Genomic DNA, 23,051 nt, shown 5'->3' on the forward strand with positions numbered 1-23,051 from the left:
AAGGGCACCTAAACATGAGTATAAGGAATAGGCCATTCATGGTGGTATTTCCCACCTCCTAGTCCAGTTCCTGACACATAGTAGGTGCTTCATAAACATTGGTCACAGGACTCACCAGTTGACTGACTTGACTGAATGAATGCATGAGTGATACATTTCTACCTGTGTTTCCAATATATGCTGTCCATTTCAAACAGAGGACTATGTATTATTTCACCGGAGACGGTAGAGGGCTCACTCTACTTGCCAAGAGACCCTTGACGAAGTAACCCTTTTCTTCCTCTGAGTATTGCTTCCTCTTTGTTGATGCGGACAGAATAAATGTCAGAGTCCTCACAGGATGTGTGTGGTCTAGCATAGGAGAGAAGCGAGGTTCCCTTTGCTGTCATCGTAGACTTGACAGTGTTAATAGAGGAGTGATTGGTCGTCAGACATCTGGTGTGCTGGGCCTGCAGTTGGGAGAGTGGCCACTACTCCTGTGACTGGGGAGGAGAGACAGTTCCAGGAAGTACCCAGTTCAGCTGGAGAATTAAAACGGCACCTAAACAGAGCTGTTCTTTGCCTTTTCTTCTTCAGGACCCATGTTTTCACATTTTTCCTTTGACTGTGTCCTGCTCTTGCTGCTACTACTTACAAGTAAGTCTGGATTTTTGGAACTGGATAGTGCAAGATGAAGATGCAAGGATGGTCATCGTAATGTTAGCAAGAGCAAAAGTTTGGAAGCAACCTAAATGTCCACCAGTAGGGCAGTGGGTAAAGAAATTATGATATATCCATGATACAAACAGTGATGCTGATGAAACATAATGATATGAGATGTCTGTAAGTCATCAGGTGAATTGAAGAAAGCAAGGAGCAGAATAATGGGTATATTGGACTTCTGTGTGTGTGTCTGTGTGTGTGTTGCAGGGGAGTGGGAATACATGAATGCTTCTTAATGAATAGACTCTGGGAACGGGAGCTGGGAAATGGAAAAGAGCAGGGAGAGGGAGTAGAGTTTTCATATACTTTTTATGCTGTTCGAATATGTGTGTGTACATATATATATATAAATTAATTTTAAACCTCAGAACAGCCATACACTAACTTCTTATTCAGCCAAGGGTTTTTATTTATTATGTGCCTGGTGCTTGAAAAACAAAAGAGATTTGTGTTAGGATAACTGCCCTGTGTTGGTGAACAGACAACTAGCCCAGATGGGTGAGCTCTTTTCCTGGCTGACAGTTACCCATTGTCTGATTGTCTATTTGCATCAGCACTGCCCTCCGGTGTTCATAGGACCGGCCACAGTTCTCTCCTGGGGCACTGGTTTTCAGAGTGAGGTTTTGAGACCAGGCATATCAGCATGTCCTGGGAACTTGTTAGAAATACAAATTTTTGCCCCCCCCCACCCCCCGCCAAGCTATTAAGTCAGGAGCTCTGATTAATATTTAATCAGATTAATTAACTCTAAACTCTGACGGTTGAGCCCAGCCGTCTGTGTTTGAACAAGGCTTCCTGGAGATTCCAGTGCCCCTCAAGTCTGAGAATCATTGCTGTAGTGAACTGTCCTCCAAACAGGATAGCAGTAGTGGTTTCCTCTTTATTCTGCAAGGCATTGCTTGCAGTTTTTTTGAAATGGAGCAGTCTCCCTCATTGCTCTCCTTCCCTCTTTATGCAGGGTCTTTGGAAGGAGTATGTGTGTCTGAGGTGGGTCAGGATGCTGATCTGCCCTGCGCCTACTCTCCACCCACCCCTGAGGATCTCGTGCCTGTGTGTTGGGGCAAGGGACCCTGCCCTTTGTTTCAGTGTCACAGTTTGGTACTCAGCACTGATGGAAAGAACTTGAGCTATCGGATATCCAGCAGATACCTACTAAAGAGGAATTTCCGCAAAGGAGACGTGACCTTGACCATAAAGAATGTGACTTTAGCTGACAGTGGGACCTATTGCTGCCGGATCCAATTCCCAGGCCCAATGAATGATCAAAAATCAAACCTGGAGTTGGTCATCAAACCAGGTGAGTGGACCTTTGCATACTTTCTTTCTGAATGAGATTTGCCTGTGGATCATATTAAATACACTGATTGGTCTCACCTCTGGTCTTCCCAATTAAAGCCCTCAGGTTGGGCCCCTAAGACCTAAAGTTTAACAGGCCCCACCAGCAGTGCCCAGCCATGTTTAATTCCCTCCATCTATTTTGAACCTCATGGCCAGGATCTAGAGAATGGAGGAAAGGCCTAGATCAGAGGTCTGAGTACCTGAATGGTCATTAAAATCACCTGGGGAACCTTTTAACTCCCACAGATGCTTGGGCTCCACCCCACAACCAGAAAAATCACCATCTCTGGAGGTAGAGCTTGAGTGCGGGGGTTTTACAAAGTCTACCCCTGATGATTCTCCCCCCATGTGCAGCCAGGATTGAGAACCACTGGACTCTGCATGTGTTGGGGAGAGGGAGCACGTGTGCTTGCATGTTTTAACATTTATAGAGCATGTACTTAGTGGCTGATGGAGCTAAGTTCAAATATGACACTGCTTCTTACCAGCTGTGTAATCTTGGGCAAGTTATTTAAGCTCTGTGACCTCCTCCTCTGTAAAATATGATACTGCCTACCCTATAGGCCACTGGAAGGATTTTATGAGATGTTTGATGAAAATCATTTACTGTGGCTGTAAGTTCCATTAATAACAATTAGACTGTGATAATGATGACTGTAACACACCTCTGTCAGATGTTTGGAGTGTCATACACTCTCAACGAAGGTGTTCAGGTAGGTTTGGAAGTTGAGCATGTGTTTCTCTTCTTTTGTTGTGTTTACAGTTGTTTCTGCTGCCCCTTTGATTCCCTGCAACAAGCTCTCTGCTCTCAGAGAAGCCTCATCCTTACGTTGGTTTCTGTCTTTAGCCAAGGTCACCCCTGCTGGGACTCCATGGAGGGACATCACTACAGCCTTTCCAAGGACGCTCACCACCGAGGGACCTGGCTCAGGTAATTACATATGGGGTATAGGAGGAAGCCTTTAGTTGGTTTCTGAGCTAAGAGGATTTTGAATATGGGGAAAACATGAGAAAACAGTTTGAGTTTTCTCAAACTGTGCACCCAAGATAGTGTTTGAGGTGAGGGAGGTGGTGGAAGTAAATTTGTGCTGGGAAAAAGGATCCCTGGGCTAGGATTCTAAATTAGTCAGGAGTAGCCCTCAGACCTGGGCCAAAGCCTTTCACTTCTCTGGAAAGCAGCTTCCTCTTCTGTCTGAGGTATGGGTTCAGAGACTTTTGGATCTCACCACCCAGTATAAATCCCAACCCCCAAAAAAGAATTTTGATGAGCTATGTATTTTGCCAAACAAGGAAAGAAAAATTTCTACTATTGCCACCCTGCATTAAAAAAAAAAAAGGACACTTTTAAATTAAATAAGTTTAATCTAATGAAAAACTCATTATGCTGTCCTTATTATTTTTTGATTTACTCCTGGACTGGTGATATTTTCATGAACTGACCCCAGTCCATGTTTGGTGTTATCTGGATTAGGTGATTTCAAGAATCCCTTCTAACTGGAATGAAGTCCATCATCTTCCTCAGATTTTGACCTCAGAAGGAGCAGCTAAGTTCTTCAACTAATTCAACAAGGACTTTTCCCTGCCGCTTTGAAAGAGAATATAGGGTCGAAAGAGCAGACCTCAGGTCACGTTGATCAGGGAGGTTAATCTTAAATATTTCCTGTCAGAGTCCTGGTCTCCCTAAACTCTCTGGAGCTCAGTCTTTCATTCTGTAAAATGAGGTTAATAATAGGTAAATTCCAAATCCTAATCTCATAAATCTCAGATTTAAATAAGGAAGTGTGTCTAAAGTGCTTAGCCCAGCGTCTGATCATGGTACATACTCAGTACGTGTTAGTTAATGTCATTATCGGTAAGATCCAGAAGCAGAATGAGATTGTGGTTAAGTATGTCAGTGACAGGCAGGATGGGTTCTAATGTCAGCTTTTTGTATTAGTTTCATGAACTCAGTTATGTTGCTCAAGCTCTGTGAGGCTCAATTTCCTTACCTCTACAATGAGGGTAATTCCAGTGCCTATGTCATAAGATTGTTGTAAAGATTGATGTGATCATGTATGTAAAGCACTCAGCATAGTGCCTAGCCCAGAGAAAGCACTCAAATATTAATTATTATTATAGATATTAACATCAGCTCTCTAGAGGTTGAATCTTTGGTGGTTCTTTTGTCACTGGTAGCCAACATCTCTTATGAAATTAATGAGGAAATTAAATATGGTGGAAACAGATGATCGCCCGCGTAGTGGGCTAACCAAATCATACAAGTGTTCATCATATGCCATTGTTATATTTTAAAGAATCCTACAACTGTAGACCTAGAAGAGACTTGAAGGATCCCACTTTCCCATCTCGTGTTTCAAGGTTCTTTACAACATCACTCCCAAGTTGGCATTTGCTGTATGCTTACACACCTTCTGAGATGGAGAGGTAGCTTCCTCACAACACAGTGCATTTCTTTTAGAAGTGTCTATACCATAACCAGAAGTGTCCTTCCCTTCAGTTTTTACTTGTTTGTTCCTTCCATTTAGGGCAACAGAAATGGTGCCATCTTTTGCATCTGAGAATATAGGCAGAGTACCTACAATCTCTGAGCTTTTCAGAGGCCTGAGAAAATACTTAAACAAAGAAAGGCAATGGCTCCAAACTATGAAAATAAAATGGAAAATTGAAATTAATTAGTATTTAATGACATGACTATAATATGTAATATTATTTCAGTTAGTTACCTGCAAGTCAACTTGTGTGTAGTTACACCTTTTCTTTAGTTTGTAATGTGGGTACTTATTTTTTTTTCAGTTTTGCAATTCTTTTTTTTTTAAATTTTTTTTAACATCTTTATTGCAGTATAATTGCTTTACAATGTTGTGGTAGTTTCTGCTGTATAACAAAGTGAATCAGCTATACCTATACATATATCCCCATATTCCCTCCCTCTTGTGTCTCCTTCCCACCCTCCCTATCCCACCCCTCTCGGTGGACACAAAGCAGCGAGCTGATCTCCCTGTGCTATGTGGCTGCTTCCCACTAGCTATCTATTTTACATTTGGTAGTGTATATATGTCCTTGCCACTCTCTCACTTCATCCCAGCTTACCCGTCCCCCTCCCTGTGTCCTCAAGTCCATTCTCTATGTCTGTGTCTTTATTCCTGTCCTGCCCCTAGGTTCTTTAGAACCTTTTTTTCCCCTTTAGATTCTATATATGTGTTAGCATACGGTGTTTGTTTTTCTCTTTCTGACTTACTTCACTCAGAAAGTATGGCAAACTCTAGGTCTATCCACCTCACTACAAATAACTCAATTTCATTTCTTTTTATGGCTGAGTAATATTCCATTATATATATATACCACATCTTCTTTATCCATTCATCTGTTGATGGACACTTAGGCTGCTTCCATGTCCTGGCTATTGTAAATAGAGCTGCAAAGAACATTCTGGTACATGACTCTTTTTGAATTATGGTTTTCTCAGGATATATGTCCAGGAGTGGGATTGCTGGGTTGTATGGTAGTTCCATTTTTAATTTTTTAAGGAACCTCCATACTGTTCTCCATAGTGACTGTATCAATTTACATTCCCACCAACAGTGCAAGAGGGTTCCCTTTTCTCCACACCCTCTTCAGCATTTATTGTTTGTAGATTTTTTGACGATGGTCATTCTGACTGGTGTGAGGTGATACCTCATTGTAGGTTTGATTTGCATTTCTCTAATGATTAGTGATGTTGGGCATTCTTTTATGTGCTTGTTGGCACTCTGTATATCTTCTTTGGAGAAATGTCTATTTAAGTCTTCTGCCCATTTTTGGATTGGGTTGTTTGTTTTTTTGGTATTGAGCTGCATGAGCTACTTGTAAATTTTGGAGATTAATCCTTTGTCAGTTGCTTCATTTGCAAGTATTTTCTCCCATTCTGAAGGTTGTCTTTTTGTCTTGTTTATGGTCTCCTTTGCTGTGAAAAAGGTTTTAAGTTTTATTAGGCCCCATTTGTTTACTTTTGTTTTTATTTCCATTTCTCTAGGAGGTGGGTCAAAAAGGATCTTGCTGTGATTTATGTCATAGAGTGTTCTGCCTGTATTTTCCTCTAAGAGTTTTATAGTGTCTGGTCTTACATTTAGGCCATTCACATTTAGGTCTTTAATCCATTTTGAGTTTATTTTTGTGTATGGTGTTAGGGAGTGTTCTAATTTCATTCTTTTACATGTAGCTGTCCAGTTTTCCCAGCACCACTTATTGAACAGGCTGTCTTTTCTCCAGCGTATATTCTTGTCTCCTTTATCAAAAATAAGGTGACCATATGTGCGTTGGTTTATCGCTGGGCTTTCTGTCCTGTTCCATTGATCTATATTTCTGTTTTTGTGCCAGTACCATACTGTCTTGATTACTGTAGCTTTGTAGTATAGTCTGAAGTCAGGGAGTCTGATTCCTACAGCTCCGTTTTTCTTTCTCAAGATTACTTTGGCTTTCTGGGGTCTTTTTTGTTTCCATACCAATTGTGAAATTTTTTGTTCTACTTCTGTGAAAAATGCCCTTGGTAGTTTGATAGGGATTGCATTGAATCTGTAGATTCAATGGGTAGTATAGTCATTTTCACAATGTTGATTCTTCCAATCCAAGAACATGGTATATCTCTCCATCTGTTTGTATCATCTTTAATTGCTTTCCTCAGTGTCTTATAGTTTTCTGCATATAGGTCTTTTGTCTCCTTAGGTAGGTTTATTCCTAGTTATTTTATTCTTTTTGTTGCAATAGTAAATGAGAGTGTTTCCTTGATTTCTCTTTCAGATTTTTCATCATTAGTGTATAGGAATGCAAGAGATTTTTGTGCATTAATTTTGTATCCTGCTACTTTACCAAATTCATTGATTAGCTCTAGTAGTTTTCTGGTAGCATCTTTAGGATTCTCTATGTATAGTATCACGTCATCTGCAAACAGTGACAGCTTTACTTCTTCTTTTCTGATTTGGATTCCTTTTATTTCTTTTTCTTCTCTGATTGCTGTGGCTAAAACTTCCAAAACTATGTTGAATACTAGTGGTTAGAGTGGACAACCTTGTCTTGTTCCTTGTTTTTCTTTCTGACTTACTTCACTCTGTATGGCAGACTCTAGGTCCATCCACCTCACTACAAATAACTCAATTTCATTTCTTTTTATGGCTGAGTAATGTGGGTACATTTAATATGCTTGCTATAAAGTGGAGAGGAGCCTTAACAAGTAGGAGTCCTAAGGGTCTTTGAAGCTCCTAAACCCACTTTGAACACAGAATAAATGCAATCTCTCTTCCACCTGAAGAAGGCAGGACTGGATCATGGATGAATCCTTAGCTTCCGAGGTAGACTTGGTTTGAATCTCAGATTTGCCAGTTAATAGCTGTGTGATTTGGACAAAATACTTCTCTGAGACTATTTCTTCATTTAAAAATTGAGAAAATAATAGTACCTACCTATTGTGGTGAAGATTAAAAGATATTGTGCACATAAAGTGTGAAGCACTATGTCTGGCACATAATACATGCTAGATGGTAACTATTACATTTATATACTTTTAAAATCATCACGTGCCTCCCCCATTGTCATCTCCCCCACCCCCCAGTCTCGGGTCTTCTAGGAAAAACACTGTAACTTCCTCCAGCTGTCCCACGCATCTTGGTTGATGTCTACCTATGTGAAAATAAGGTGTGATAACCCAACAGTGCTCTATTTTATTGATCATTTTCACTGTAAAATGAAATTAAAGAAAAATAAGTTAGACAGTCTTACCATTTAAGCCAAGAAAAGTAATTATAGGGAAGCAGAAACTGGATTTACACTAGAAAATGTTGTGTGTGGTTAAGATGCATGTTTACTTAGTAGTTCCACCAGTGTGGTTTTTAAATTCCTTTTGGGAAATAGGAGCTAAGGTAAGTAGAAAATGATCTCTTTCCTTTTTTTTTTTTTAAACTTTAGGCTGAGAATATGCTTTTGTAATATTAAAATCAGAGTCTGTAAACCAGTTCTACATTAAAAGGTTTAGGCTTCTAAGCTTCCAGAAAGTGACCTTGACATTTAGAAAGTTTCAGATCCTCTGACTGACACAGAAAACTACGTTGGCATGCTTAATCTTCCCAAAGCTGACAACTTATTGGTTTTTAGAATGCAGTGTTTACGAGGTCAGGGCCTGTGCGCATCTTGTTCCCTGTTCTGTCCCTGTCCCCCGTGCCTGGCATAGAGTGGGGGTGTAGTACATGTTCATTGAATGGATAGGCAGATGACTAACTAAATGGATAAAAAGGAAAGAAAGTGAGCTGGCAGTGTGGAGGCTTCGTAATCACAGTGCCGAGATGAGCCTTGTTGGAGGCAGCACAGTTAAGAGTGTGTGCTTAAAGCCACGTGGACCTAAATTGGAAGGCCATTTCTGTTATTCACTAAGCTGTGTGACTTTGGGTAAGTCACTTAGCTTCCTAATTCTCAGCTTCTTCATCTGTGTAATGGGACTAATAGTCCCTACTTTAATATAGTTGTTTTGAATGCTAAATGAGATGCTTCCCTTGAAGAATTTAGTACAATGCCTGTTCATGGTAAATTATAGTTACAGTTATTATTATTTTCAATTTTTTAGGGAACAAAATACCCTGTCTTACTCTTAATGAGTAAATGTTAAATTTTTTTTAAAGAAAATTAACTTTCGTTACCTTTCAAATTCTAACCATGCCACATCTTCTTTATCCATTCATCTGTTGATGGACATTTGTACAATGGAATGTTACTCAGTCATAAAAAAGGATGAAATAATGCCATTTGCAGCAACATGGATGGACTTTGAGATTATCATACTAAGTGAAGTAAGCCAAACAGAGAAAGGCAAATATCATATGATATCACTTATATGTGGAATCTAAAAAAAATGATACATACGAACTTATTTACAAAACAGAAATAGACCTACTGACATAGAAAACAAACGTATGGTTACCAAGGGGGAAAGGGAGAAGGGAGGGATAAATTAAGAGTTGGGGATTAACATATGCACACTACTATATGTAAAACAGATAATCAACAAGGACGTACTGTATAGCACAGGGAACTATACTCAATATTTTGTAATAACCTATAAGGGAAAAGAATCTGAAAAAGAATATATATATATTCTGAATCACTTTGCTATACACCTGAAACTAATACAACATTGTAAATCAACTATACTTCAATTAAAAAAATGAGCAAAATAAATATTAAAGAACAGTTATTTGATCTAAAAAAAAGTCTAATTATAATGCCTGCCTATGTGTCATCAGTGTTGTTGGAATTTTGCAGACCTCTTTAGGGCCCTGAGGGCACAACAAACCACATATTCAAAATAGGTTTTCCTGGAAGAAGTCTCCATTTCCTAGAACATAAGTAGTTGGGTACATCATCTGGACGAAAAAAGTGTGGTCATCCTGAAGTTGATTTGTAAGTGTTCAGTAAGTTTTGTTTGTCTCTTAGTTAATTATTGTGAAGAGTATGGAATAGAATTAATTTCAAATAGGATTATAGGTAGCTTTTAAGATTTTAAAAAAACTCATATAAAAGAAAGCATTCTTAACTGTTCTACTGGCTATTTTTCTTCTTTGTGGCAGAGACACAGACACTGGAGACCCTCCATGATAAAAATCAAACAGTGAGTAACTGTGTGTGTGAGCTGACCTTATGCTAAACTCAGAGGAAAAAAGTATGGCTTTAGGCTTCCTTCCTGCCCACTCATTCCTTGGGGAAAAATGCCTTAATCTCCCTTGGCTTCAGGTTCCTTGGCTGTAACATGTTGCTGATAACTGTTGTAACTGCGAGTCCTGTTGTAAGGATGGAGTGGGGTGAAGCATGTAAAGTGCCTGTCACATAGTAGGTGCTGGAAGACCAAAAGGAAGAAGCATTAGCATTTTGTCCTTATTCTCAAATTTCACAGCTGTATACCACTGCGGAGGGTTCGGACACCCTCCATCACCCCAGAATATGTTTCTCCTTGCTTCCATTGCAACCCTAATGAGAAAGATTGTTTGTTTAAATTTATTTATTTATGATAAGACACCAGGCAAGAATATTCTAAGCCAAGAACTTAGGTATCTAAGTAAAAATAAAGCAGTATTTTAATCAACCACCATTTTAGTGTCTCCCACCTTCTCAGAGTAAAAGGGAAAACCACTAAAACTGGGGTCCCCATTCCCCGGACCGTGGACCGGTACCGGTCTGTAGCCTGTTAGGAACTGGGCTGCACAGCAGGAGGTGAGCAGCGGGCGAGCAAGCGAAGCTTCATCTGCCGCTCCCCATCGCTCCCCATCGCTCGCGTTACCGCCTGAACCATCCCCCTCCATCCCCCCCGACCCCAGTCTGTGGAAAAATTGTCTTCCTTGAAACGCCAAAAAGGTTGGGGACCACTGCATTAGAGAACAAGCTGATAGCAGTGACTGGAAAATTCTTTGAGGACGTATCCAGGAGTCTGCATTCATTTAACTCAATCTCTGACTCAGTGTCAAGCATTTTGTGTTTGTCCTGTCCTCTTTGCAGTCCAGGTCTGCCTTTTCAGTACCTCTGTGTGCCCACAGTGCTTACTGCAAGTAACCTTGCACGGTGCACTCCTGCAGTAAATGTCTGTTGAATAAATGGAAGACTTAATTCCTTGACGTTGTTTTAAAAGTGTTTACCATTACTCTTTTTAAAGGAAGAACATGAAGTGAAATTTTAGAAGCAGTATGTTTGCTGTGACTGAGTTAACAAAATATCTAATTAATTAGAGCAATAGCAATAATAGCTACCACTGATTGAGATTATCCTGTACCAGGCTCTGTGCCAAGCATTTTCTGGTTTTCGTCACTTAATTTTCCTGATAACTCTACACAGCTCTTCCTGATGACACAGCTGTTTGGTGACAGAACTGGGATTTGAACCCAAGACAGTCTGGCTGCAAATTCCTAGCTTTTAAATCACTGTCTTTCTGTGAAAGTTGGGGTTTCATGACAAGACACCAAATTTAGACCACTCTGAAACTCCCTGGGAACACCAGGGAATCGTCAATGAACAAGGTCCCACTTTTTATTTGAGGAAAGGGGAGTCCGTTTACTAAGGCGGCTTCTCCACCCACAGCACAGACAGGCACCTCTTATTCCCTTGCTAACTCCAAAGATTCAGCTAATTCCTTTCTTTGGGTGGTTTGAGGCTTGTCTAGAAGGGGACAGATTATGAGTCATTTCAAGGTCCCTGCATTCCTGAGATACTGTGAAAGGGATGGTCCCATGCGTAAGTCATGAGACTGGCTGGGCAGACAATGGATTTCTGGTCATTTGCTGCAATTCTGTTTGTGTTTCCATAGGAAATATCCACACTGGCTAATGAGTTACAAGACATGGGCGCCACCACCAGAATAGGCCTCTACATCGGAGCAGGGGTTTCTGCTGGTCTGGCTCTCGTTCTTATCTCTGGTGCTTTAATTCTCAAATGTAAGTCATTTGATGGTGCTTCTCTCTCCATCTGATAAGGAACTGTTAATATAGGAACCAACACAAACCTAAGATAGAACTATTAGTTTATATTTATACCTACAGGTGATTAGAATAAATACTCTTTAGTCCTTCCAAACCTCAACAATAATAATAGCTCATTTTTATTCAGTGCTTACCATGTAACAGGCATGTTTTATATTTATTTTTGTCACCATCTTATATAAGGTAGATAGCACTGTTATCCCTATTCTTATAGCAGAGTAGAGTAATGTTTAGAGACAGTAAACTTTCAAGGTTTTCTCAAGGTTTCAGAATCAATAAGTGGCAAAGCTGGAATTCAAATTCAAGCAGGTTGATTCTAATACCTGTTTTTTTATCTTTTGTTAAAAAAATAAACCTTTTAAATTCATGAACATGTCCAGTTTTATTAGGAAGCACAACAACGACAATCACTTTCTTCTGTGCATTTTTCTATCTTATTTATTTCTCAGGCATGGTTCTTTAAAGAGGGGTAGCAGGTTCCTTTAACACTGGGTCATGCCCAGAGATGCAGCATTTGTATTTTCCTCCATTGTGGCACTCAGCACACATATTTTATTTCTAAGTTACTTATCTTTATTAAAAAAAAATTAAGTATGATTTTTATGCAATAAACTGTATATTTAAAGTGTGTTCAACTTGATGAATTTCAATAGATGGTTTCACCCAGGAAACCATCACCACAATCAATGCCCAAACACTTCTATCACCCCGGAAGCCTCACATACTTTTATAACTGTGATATATTCTCTTCTCTTTGGTGCAGAGACCAAGGCCTTATACCACTATTATTTTATCAGCCTTTCTTACTAATACATAAACACCAACTATGTGTAGGGTTACAAACCATTCCAAATTTTCCCATGATTGAAGGAGGTTCCTAATGTGTGGGTTTTCACTGCTAAAACTGGAACGGTCCAAGGAAAATTGGGATGAGTTGCTCATCCTGTGTGGCTTGAAGCTGCCAAGTGCTTTATGTGCATTAAATCCTCATAACTACCCTGTTGAGAAAGGTACTAATATTATTCTCATGTACCAGTTGGAGAACCAGTGTGCTAAAAGGTTAAGTAACTTGCCCAAAGCTACACAGTTAATTGATAGAGGATTTGAAGCTGGGGCTGTCTTGCTCACCATTTTGTCACTCTGCCATTAATGGTAAATGGATTGTTGAGAGGAAGAAGCTACTCACCCCCACTTACCTGGGTTTATGGAGAGATAGCAGTGGAGTTTGGAAATTGACCGCATGAATATGGAGTCTACAGGTTGATAAGGAGCAATGACCACACCCACTTTTTGAGGTTTGCCAAGGCCTGGATATTAGGGACTGTTCTGGTTTGTGTAGAGGGTATGAAAGCAGGGTGATGAGGAGTGGGAGAAGTCATGTTTTGTGCACACATAATGATTACTCCCAAAACATGACTACCTGGAAAAATAGATGGGAAAGTTGTATTCGGTTTGCAGTCTTTTCCCTAGAAGTTGCTGGAGAAAATCATACAACCAAGGTGATAGGTTTTTAAGTCATGACATCAAAGCCATAAATTGGTACTCAGTAATGGCCAGCAATCCTGTATGTTTCTAGTGCACTGTCTGAGATGAGCATCACATACTTCGTTGCTGCTCAAATCTCCCTCGCCTCTCACTGCACTGATGAAGTATTAAAAGCCTGTTTCAACCACTTTGCCTCAGCCAAGACTTTGTTCTTCCTTTGATCACTTTCTCCAGAATCATCTCTCTCTCCATTCCTGTTTATGCTATTTTTATTAGCATCAAAATATGGCCTAGTTCACACATTTCTCTCCAGCGACTCCCATTTCTCTGCTCTCCTTTACAGCTGTATTTCTCAGATGAGTTGTTCCTACATCTCACCCCTCTGCACTCTTTTAACCACCCCCCCTCCCAATTTAGCTTCTACACCTGAAGTGCCATGGAAATAGTTTCAGTCAGGCTCACCAGTGACCTCCATTTTGCTAAGTCCTATAGCTACCTCTGTCTTCATTATAGTACGTCTTTCAGCAATAACTAAGTTGACTCTCACTCGTTCTAAAAAGTCTTCCTTCTCTTGGCTTCTGAAACACCACTGTCTTCACTAGCCGCTCCTTTCAGTCACTTTTGTTATTTTCTCTTCTTCAGCATGATCTTTAGATGTTGTGATACCCCAGGGCTGGCCCTTTTCCTCTCTCCTTGCCCTCTGGCTGATGACGACCTATATTCCCATAGACTTAAATGTCATCCTTAATTTCTCTCTCCAGCACTCAAGTGTGTTGGTACTGATTGGCCAGCTGTCCAGTTGTTATCTCCACTTAGATGTGTCCCACACTGTGTCAAGAAAGGAGCTCTAGAGTCTATATTCCACCTTTGTAGAACCCAACCTCCCCCTCCCTGATCTTCTTCATCATAGTGTTTCATTATATTTTACATCTGGTTGCTTAAAGCAGAGAGCCAGAAGCCATCCTTGAATCCCCTCTTTCATCACTCCTAATACACAATCCAACTTCACTTTCCTGCACTTTCTCCAAATCATATCTAAAATCCATTCGTAATTCTGCATCTCTCTTTCACCACCTTACTCTGAGGCAGTTCTCTACTTACCTCCTCATTTTTTCATACTTCCTTTTAATTCATTCTCCACAAAGCAGCCAGAGTGATTGTCTTAGAACCCAGTCAGATCATATTTCTGGCCTTCAGTTATTTCCTGTGTCTTAGAATAAAATCCAAACTCCTGATTATGACTTACAAGATCCTATAATATCTAGCCCAGCCTCCCTCTCAGACCTTACCTTGTGCCACTCTCTTATTCCAGCCATGCTTTCAGTTTCAGCCACTCACTACTATCTTTACCAGGGCTTTACTCGATCCAGAATGCTCATCCAGGCTTTTTGTTTGGCTGACTCATTCTCTTCTTTCAGAACTGAGCTTAAAGATAATTTCTTCTGATAGTTCTTTCCTGATTACCTTCTTGATTATCTATTCCAGTGCATTGTTGTTTTTTTTAAAGATTGAAATACAGTTGATTTACAATATTGTGTTAGTTTCAGGTATACAGCAAAGTGATTTCAGTTATATACATATATATATAGATAGATAGATAGATAGATAGATAGATAGATAGATAGATAGATAGATAGGTTATTTTAAGATATTGAGGGCTTCCCTGGTGGCGCAGTGGTTGAGAGTCCTCCTGCCGATGCAGGGGACACGGGTTTGTGCCCCAGTCCGGGAAGATCCCACATGCCGCGGAGCGGCTGGGCCCGTGAGCCATGGCTGCTGAGCCTGCGCATCCGGAGCCTGTGCTCCACAACGGGAGAGGCCACAGCAGTGAGAGGCCTGCGTACCGAAAAAAAAAAAAATATTGAGTATAGCTCCCTTGCTATACAGTAAATCCTTGTTGTTGATCTATTTTATATATAGTGGTGTGTGTCTGTTAATCCCAAACTCCTAATTTATCCCTACCCTCCCCCCTTTTCCCTTTGGTAACCATAAGTTTGTTTTCTGTGTCTGTGAGTCTGTTCCTGTTTTGTAAATAAATCCATTTGTATTACTTTTTAGATTTCACATGTGTGACATCATATAATATTTGTCTTTGTCTGATTTACTTCACTCAGTATGATAATCTCTAGGTCCATCCATTTTGCTGCAATACTTTTCTTTCTATTACATCACAATTTGAAATTATTTTATTTTTCCCATTTACTTTTTTTTTCTTAAATGCCTCTCTCACTAGAAGACAGGTTTCATGATGTCAGGGCTCATAGTTCACCTTTGTGTCCCTGGTGCTTAGCGTACTACCAGACACATAGTGGGCACTCCCTATATTTGTCAAATATGAAAAATGCATCTGTATTACTTTTAGCATAGTTTATGTAATAAATCAAGACGCATATCAGTGGTTTGATTTAATTCAATCTAATAGGTAGACCAGATTTCCCTAAACAATCTTTGCTTCTAGTTAGCTCATTTTATTTATCTCATTTACTTTATGAAAGCATTTTAAATTGACTTTTCTTCACCTTTTTACCTAGGGTATTCTGATAGCAAAGAGAAGATGCAAAATTTAAGGTAAGAATAATGCGTGCAGTAGTGGAAGGTGGGACTCTTGGATATTCCTACTCTAATCTGGGCTTTAATCTTTGCTCTTAGAAGTCCTGCCCTGAGACTTTGGGATCTAAATTTTTACTGCTTCCTTTTTGCTTTAGGCCTAGATTTACGAAATGCAAATTTAACATGTTGCTCGGTTTTATTCTTGATCCCTAATCCCTCTAGCTTCTGTAGTCCTAAAGTTAAGGTAGAGAATTTGTCTCCCATTGATAGGAAATGCTTATATATTTCTGATTAAAGGGCTTTTTCAGTGAACTGACCCTTCAGCTGATTGAGTACTTACTACATCCAGGTTCTGGGTGGCCACTGGTTTACAGATGTGAACAAGAAACTCAGAATCTACTCTCAGAGCTTTTACAACCCAGCCCAGTTCTTCTTAACTCTGATTGCCTATTAGAATCATCCAGGGCACTTAAGTATACTATTGTCAACCCCAGAGCAAATAAATCAGAATCTTTGGGGACGAGGCCTAACCATAGGTATTGTTCCAAAAACTTTCAAGAAAAAAGTGATTCTGTCCGCTGCATACTCTCTAAACCACTAATAATTTTAGACTAAATCTAGATCGTATAGTTATGAAGACAAAATAGTCTGCAGTAAAAAAGTCAAATAAGATCAAATAAAATATTTAATCATCACTGGCTTTATATTTTCTGTCAGTATTCTTTATTAGAGCTGAAACTTGAAATGTGGTAATATCAATAGGTAATATTTACATGCAATAATTCATTCTTTATGAAATTATTTGGTTAATGTTCATCTCCACCTATAAATGTAAACTCCATAGAAAATTAGGAACTTGTCTGCCACATTAACAACTGTATCTCCTAGCACACACCTGATTCTTAGTATGCATTTGATATTTGAGGATTGAATGAATAAACGTTCCTTACAGCAGCCCTGTGAGATAGAGTACTTATTCCCATTTTATAGATGAGCACCCTGAGACACTAAGTTTACTAATATACAGCCTCTAGGGGATTTTTGTGTTTTGTTCACTGTTGCATCTCTTGATGCATAGAACAGTATAAACACGTTAAATAGTTCTTGAATGAATAAATGAAAAAAGCAAATCCAACTTACCCAAGATTACATGGGTGGTAAGCAACAGAGGCAGAATTCAAACTCAAGTCTCATTGGATCCATAACACATTCATTTCTCTTACTTTTTGAAATTGTTCAAGCTGACATAATAATTGAAGTAATAATGCAAGGAACAGTAGAACCCTTCACCTAAGCGTGTCATTTAATATTTTGTCACATTTGCTTTATCTGTTTCTCTATTTACATACATATATTTTTTTTCTGAACCATTTGTAAAGGTGTTTCAGACATCTTGACATTTCACCTAAACACTTCAGTCTGCGTTTCCTCAGAATAAGGACATTCTCTTAGATAACACAATGCCATTTTTATACCTAAGAAAATTCAGATTAATTTGAATTTGTGCAGTTATTCCCCAGACAACTTTCATTACTATTTTATGTTTCCCCCGCCTAGTCAGGACCTGATCAAGGATCATATACTGCCTTGGTGGCTATCTCTTCAGCAAAGCCCATTCTCTTAACTCTATTCCATGTTGCCTGGGATGCTTAACTCAACTGCATCACTTTATTTCCACAGCCTCATCACTTTGGCCAACCTCCCTCCCTCGGGGTTAGCAAATACAGCAGGAGAGAGGACACATCCAGAGGAAAACATCTATATCACTGAGGAGAACGTATATGAAATGGAGGATCCGTACGAGTATTACTGCTCCGTCAGCAGAGGGAATCAGTCCTGACAACCCCTGGGCTGTTGTCTTTCAACGCCACCAGCTTCACCACTTCCTTTTGGGGTTTGGTGTTATCTTCTTTGAAAACTATGAGATGGCTCGACTGACTGGTTTTAGGGGTTCTGTCCTTGGCCACCGAGCAGAGTTTTTCCATGTTCTAAAGATAAGTAGCTCACCCGAGGATTGAACGGGGACCAGCATTGTACTTAGACAGGTACAACATTACCTCTGTGTTCCCGCCACCCAACTCGGAGACTGCTAATCAGGGCATTAGAGCTCAAATGGGCTTTTATAGAGAGTAGGAATTCTTAATATGGGGTCTCTGGAATTCCAGATATTCAGTTATATGGTGTGTCCATGAAGCTCCTGAAAATACAGGGGAAATTATGTGCTGAGATACGTGCGTGTCTTTTTCGGTACAGGAAGTCTAAAGGGGCCGCCGATTCTCAAAGAGCTCTGTGAACCGTAGCAGGTTCGGAAACTATTGGAGTAGGAGTAGATGGTCTTGAAGGTTCCCTTTGAGTCTCAAGGTTTATGCTTCTTTGAATGTTGACTCTGTGACAGTAAGTGCCAGTGCACAGCTCTCCTTGGCCTAAGTTAGGAAGACTGCCCAGCAAGGCCTGTGGTATGGCAGGTGCTCCTGGAGAAAAAGGAAGTATTTTTAGTGTGTGTTGACAGGTTTTACTTAGGGTGCACTCAGAGGGAAAGATCTCTGACCAACTTCTCCATTCATGGAGAGAACTGGAGCTGTGTTTTTCACAAAAGAAGAAGCAGTGACTGGGACACAAATTCTGTTTCCTGGTGGAAAGTAGGTAAAGGGCTCCGGCCATCTGTGTTTGTCCCTGTCAGATCCCCTGATGGAAAGACAATGGCCCTTAAGCTTCAGTTCCAAGATGGTAGAGAGTAGGTCTATCTTGCCTATTCGCTTCCTCCCCAGTCTTGGCACAGCTCTGACACATAATATGGATGGAAATTTACTAAATATCTTTGGAGTGAAAAAATTAAAGAAGCAGAAAGGTAGATTTCTGGGAAGACTTTTCCATTGGAGAGCTCAGATAGAGCTTCACTTGTTGGGGAACTCGAAAATACTTCTAAGCTCCCTTTTCTGCTCTTGTCCAGCATCTGCTCTTCTCAGCATCCTCTCCCTTCTCAGGCCCTTGGAAGTGTGTTATTGTCTTTTTTCCCGTTTCTGCTGAATGAATCAACAATAGGGACCTGTCGCTGCCTGAAAACTGCCTTCCCCAGGTGATGACTGAGCTGCTACTGCATTGCATGCAGGAGATGTTGGTCACCAAGGATGCAGGCAGCCTGTCTGTTGCAGTGTTTGGGCTGCATCTGGGCAGTATTGGGAAGCACTGGCTTTCTACAGGGAGATCATTTTGCAAAGTTCCAGGCAGTAGCTTTTAAACAAGCTGAAAAATTAAGTGTTTTAAATTTATGAAATTCTAGAGGGAAGGGACCACAGAAAACATATGGACCAGATTAATGATTCCCCCACAAAAGGGATTTTTATTCTGCAAAAATCTTTACACAAGGATATGTATACAAGGACGATCATTGCAATGGTGTTTGTGAGAGACGTTTTCCATCAGTTGAGGAATAATTGGTTACTGTGGTATGTCAACACACTGGCACAAGTAAAAAAAATTCGGTGGTTTCATCATTGAGCTGTTTTGCTAATTCAACAAATATTAAGTGCTTACTCTGTGCCAGGTTCTCTGGTGCTGGGATCATAGAGAGAGACCAAATAGACACATCTCTGACCCCATAGAACTTCTGATTGATCTGACAGGAAGGATGATTTCATTCATTCATTCATTCAGTCATTCTTTCAGTGAACATTTTTTGTCACCTACTTTGTGCCAGACACTGTTTTAGTTCCTAGAAATATAGCAGTTAAGGAAACAGACAATATCCCGACTCTCACAGACCTTGTGTTACTTGTCAAAGGAGAAATCTGTATTGCTAAGTCAAAAGAAAAAAGAGTTCTAGAATACTATATATAGTTAATGCTAATTTTTTTTTTTTGCCTTTAAATAATCCAGAAGAATATTCCCAAATTAATATGGTTATTCCACAAGGGCAAATAGTCAAAAGATAGAGTTTCACTTTTTGCTTTTATGTGCTTCTATAATTTGAATTATTTTATCCATTTTTTGTAATAAAAAAAATAGATTTAAATACTGTAGCAATGTTTTCCTGTCCACCCTCCTCCTCATAGAAAGAAATTAAGACTTGGATAAGTTAAGTTCAAGGTCAAGGCGGGCAGTAGAGTGCGCCAGCACTCTAGACGTGTCTAGAGTGTTCCAGCAGAGATTGGAACCCTGGTTTTCAGGGTAGGATCCACTCTACATCAATTATTTGTAATACAGAAGATGGAAGAAAGGGTAACAAACTATCAAGCTACCCCAGAGGATCTGAGCAATGGCAAGTGGTCACTTAATTAAAAACAATGTAAAAAGATTGAATGTGTGGTTTGCTCTTAGAAGTGCTTAGGATTTTTCTTCCAGAGCTCTGCCATAGAGACCCACAGTACAAGAAGAGGCTCCCTCATCTCTTCAGACTGAAAAATTAAGGTCTTACCATGTTTTAACTGCCTATCACTTCTAGTGTTAGAATACCCCAGGCAGAAATTCCAAGTGGTTTAACCTGTCATTCATTTATTTGGGGGCATCCCTTCATGCCTAGTCCCATATAAATTTAATTCTCATTTAAGTTTGAATTAAAAAAAACTGAATACAAATTAATTTTCTGTCCAGATTTCTACTGAGAAAGTCTTTCTAGAGGTAAGTAGAGATGCCCTTAGTGCTGTAATTTTTAAGATTCTTGTCATCCTTTTCTGGGGCTCAGTTGGGAAGTGGGAAAAAGGAGAGGGGCAGCTGGAACACTTGGTTGGAGGGTTCTCAAGCTTCAGGAGGGCTCAGATTTTGGCCTATTTTCAGTGGAAAACCTATGCAATGGAGCAATATGAGTCAAAAATATGAGTTTCAGGATTCTAGATCCTCTAATATCTTTTTTTTCAGTTGTATTGACTAATTATAAAGGTCATTCCAAGTCACTCTTTTATTATTAGTAGTTTTCTTTTGTAAATTCTTGGTCAAACTCCTTCTGCTTATGGTGTGACTCTTTTTCCAGAGAAAGCAGTGATGTTTAAAGAAAAAAAAAGTTATTTAAGCTATTCAGGTGTGGTGGTGGCACTGGGACATCTGTTTAAATACCCACATTATTTTAATATAATTGTTTTGTGGGTGGGTCACCTTTGGAAAATATTTTATTATAGCTTTATAGTCTATACTTAACAACCTGCTTCATGATAAGTTGACATGTCCTTTGTAATTTCTACATTTTGAAATTGTACTTTTTCATGCATTTTACACTTAGTTCGTGTAAAATAGAAATATTTCACACTCCAATGCAGTGTTATCTTCTTTTGGTCAGTTCTGAAATATCCTTATATCCATATATCTATATCGAATCTGTTTTAAATTTTATTACCCAGTTTTACTTGCCATTCCTGTTCACTTGCGTGCAGAATTTAGTTCTTGTTCTGGAAACCCTTAAGTAAAAAGTAACAACTGTAAAAATATAGGTGAAGGTTGCTATACTAATCATGTAGATTTTTTATTCATTTCTTTATCCCAAAGTTCACCACAAGATCTTACCAAAAATCTCTTGACCTTAATCTGAGGGCTGAAGCAAGGAGCCAATGGTGAGGGGCTTTGAAAGCTGCCAGCTGTCCAGGCCACAGTGAAGTCCTCAGAGGGGTGGCGCCTTTCCTGTTCTCTCCAGCAAGGCTCCTACTCCAACAAAAATTACTGGTAGCTAAGCAGCAGCCAGACAGCTTCTAACCACCAGGGAAGAAAGGAGTTTTCTGAATAGATGGAATTTCAGGTGAGAACTAGGGAATATGACATTTAGTTTTCCTAGCTGCCTTATTTCAAGCAAATGTGTTTACAAGGAACTCTGGGTGGGCAAGCTAACTTGGAGCCAATTGCTTTACAGTACGTTGAGACTCTGAGTAAGAATCTCTAAGCAGAAAGTACATCTTGTTAGAGTGCTTGTTTCCCTTTTTATTTTTTTAGGTTTTTATTTTGAAATAATTTGAGATTTGCCAAAAAATTGCAATGATAGTACAAAGAGTTCCTGTATTCAGCAGTTTTTTCAGTTAACAGCTTATATAACCATGGTACCATTTGTCAAAACTAAGATCTTAACATTGGCACATGACTATTAACTAAACTACAAATTTTGCTTGGATTCCTACTACTGGCTTTTAAAATTTTAAATTAAGTGCTTTTTGAAAAATAGAGTTTAAATTAAAGGTGAAAGTCCCTATTCTGTGTCCTCTCTATCAAAATTTCTCCCCAGTCCTACTCCCCAGGAACAATCCTTCTAGGCCAGCACTGTCCAGTAGAAATACAGTGTTGTTGTTGTTTTTCATTTTAAGTCTTCACAATCCAGTGAGTATTTTCCATTTAGAGCACATCTCCATTCTGACTAGTCACATTTTAAGTGCTCAATAGCCACATGTCGCTATTGGCTCTAGAATTAGCAAAGTTCTGGGCCATTCTCTATTTTTTTTTTCTCTCTCTCTCTCTCTCTCTCTCACACACACACACACACACACACACACACACACACGGTAACCTAATTTCTTCCACTGCTTATAGAAGGCCATCGCTCCATGTCAGAATGGGACAACAGCCTTTACTTAGAGAGCTATGTAGTATTAAGTAGAACAAATGTGCATAACCTATTAAATCACTTTCGCATGCATAGATGTTTAGTTGGGTTTTTTTTCCCCCCATTTCAAATAAGGCTGCAAGGAACATCCTTTATTCAAAAACCTATGTGCATTTGTATACTTCCAACATATATGATTCTGGATATGGAAATGCTGTGTCAAAGGATGTGATTGTATTTGAAGTATCATGACAATAGAACAGTAGTATATATATATATTTTTTTTTTTTTTACATCTTTATTGGAGTATAATTACTTTACAATGGTGTGTTAGTTTCTGCTTTATAACAAAGTGAATCAGTTATACACACACATATGTTCCCATATCTCTTCCCTCTTGCATCTCCCTCAGAACAGTAGTATATTTTTGAACAAATATACCAGTCAGTGTATTACTAAATGCATATTATCTTTCTCAAGACAGTCATTTTAGAAAGCAATTTATTTCAACAGTGTTCCTTTCACTCAAAGTAATTTGTTTTGGGTTTTTGAAATTTGACTTAAGAATCAGTTTAAGCTAAAATAACTAGGCCAAGTGACTCTCGTAGGCCTTATCCCTTTGTAGTCACATTTAATATTTATTCACTCATTTATTTCCTCCCTCCCTACTCCCCTCCCTCCATTCCATCCATCCAGTTCCACTTTCGCTTTCCTAATAGTTTAATCTCCTAACACAGCAGCCTAAGTATTTTCTTTTTCTTTTTTAAAACTCATCAACCAGGTTCAATTACTCTGTTATTTAAAACCTTTCAACAGCTCCACCAGGGCCTGAATTTCTTCTGACCTCACCAACCCCTCCTTCTTTTTTTGTTTCATCCACACTGGTTTCCTTTCTGCTTCTAGAACAGACCAAGTTCTTTCCGGTTCCAGCACCTTTTTTAGTGAACTTATGTCCCTCTGTTTAGAATGCTTCTTTC

At 39.3% G+C, this 23,051-nt stretch overlaps 1 protein-coding gene across 1 annotated transcript; it reads left to right on the forward strand.

Moving 5' to 3' along the window:
• The first annotated feature begins 522 nt into the window (after positions 1–522).
• On the forward strand, positions 523–17,786 carry HAVCR2 (hepatitis A virus cellular receptor 2). The gene is made up of 7 exons (XM_007447129.1): positions 523–636; positions 1,661–1,999; positions 2,888–2,971; positions 9,630–9,670; positions 11,354–11,480; positions 15,542–15,578; positions 17,241–17,786. Exons 1-7 carry the CDS (start codon positions 582–584, stop codon positions 17,398–17,400), a joined length of 843 nt encoding a protein of 280 aa, XP_007447191.1. The 5' UTR covers positions 523–581; the 3' UTR covers positions 17,401–17,786.
• The last annotated feature ends 5,265 nt before the right edge of the window (positions 17,787–23,051 follow it).

The sequence above is a fragment of the Lipotes vexillifer genome, unplaced genomic scaffold (genome assembly GCF_000442215.2).
Source record: "Lipotes vexillifer unplaced genomic scaffold, Lipotes_vexillifer_v1.1 scaffold194, whole genome shotgun sequence".
In the NCBI taxonomy this organism is placed as follows: Eukaryota; Metazoa; Chordata; class Mammalia; order Artiodactyla; family Lipotidae; genus Lipotes; species Lipotes vexillifer.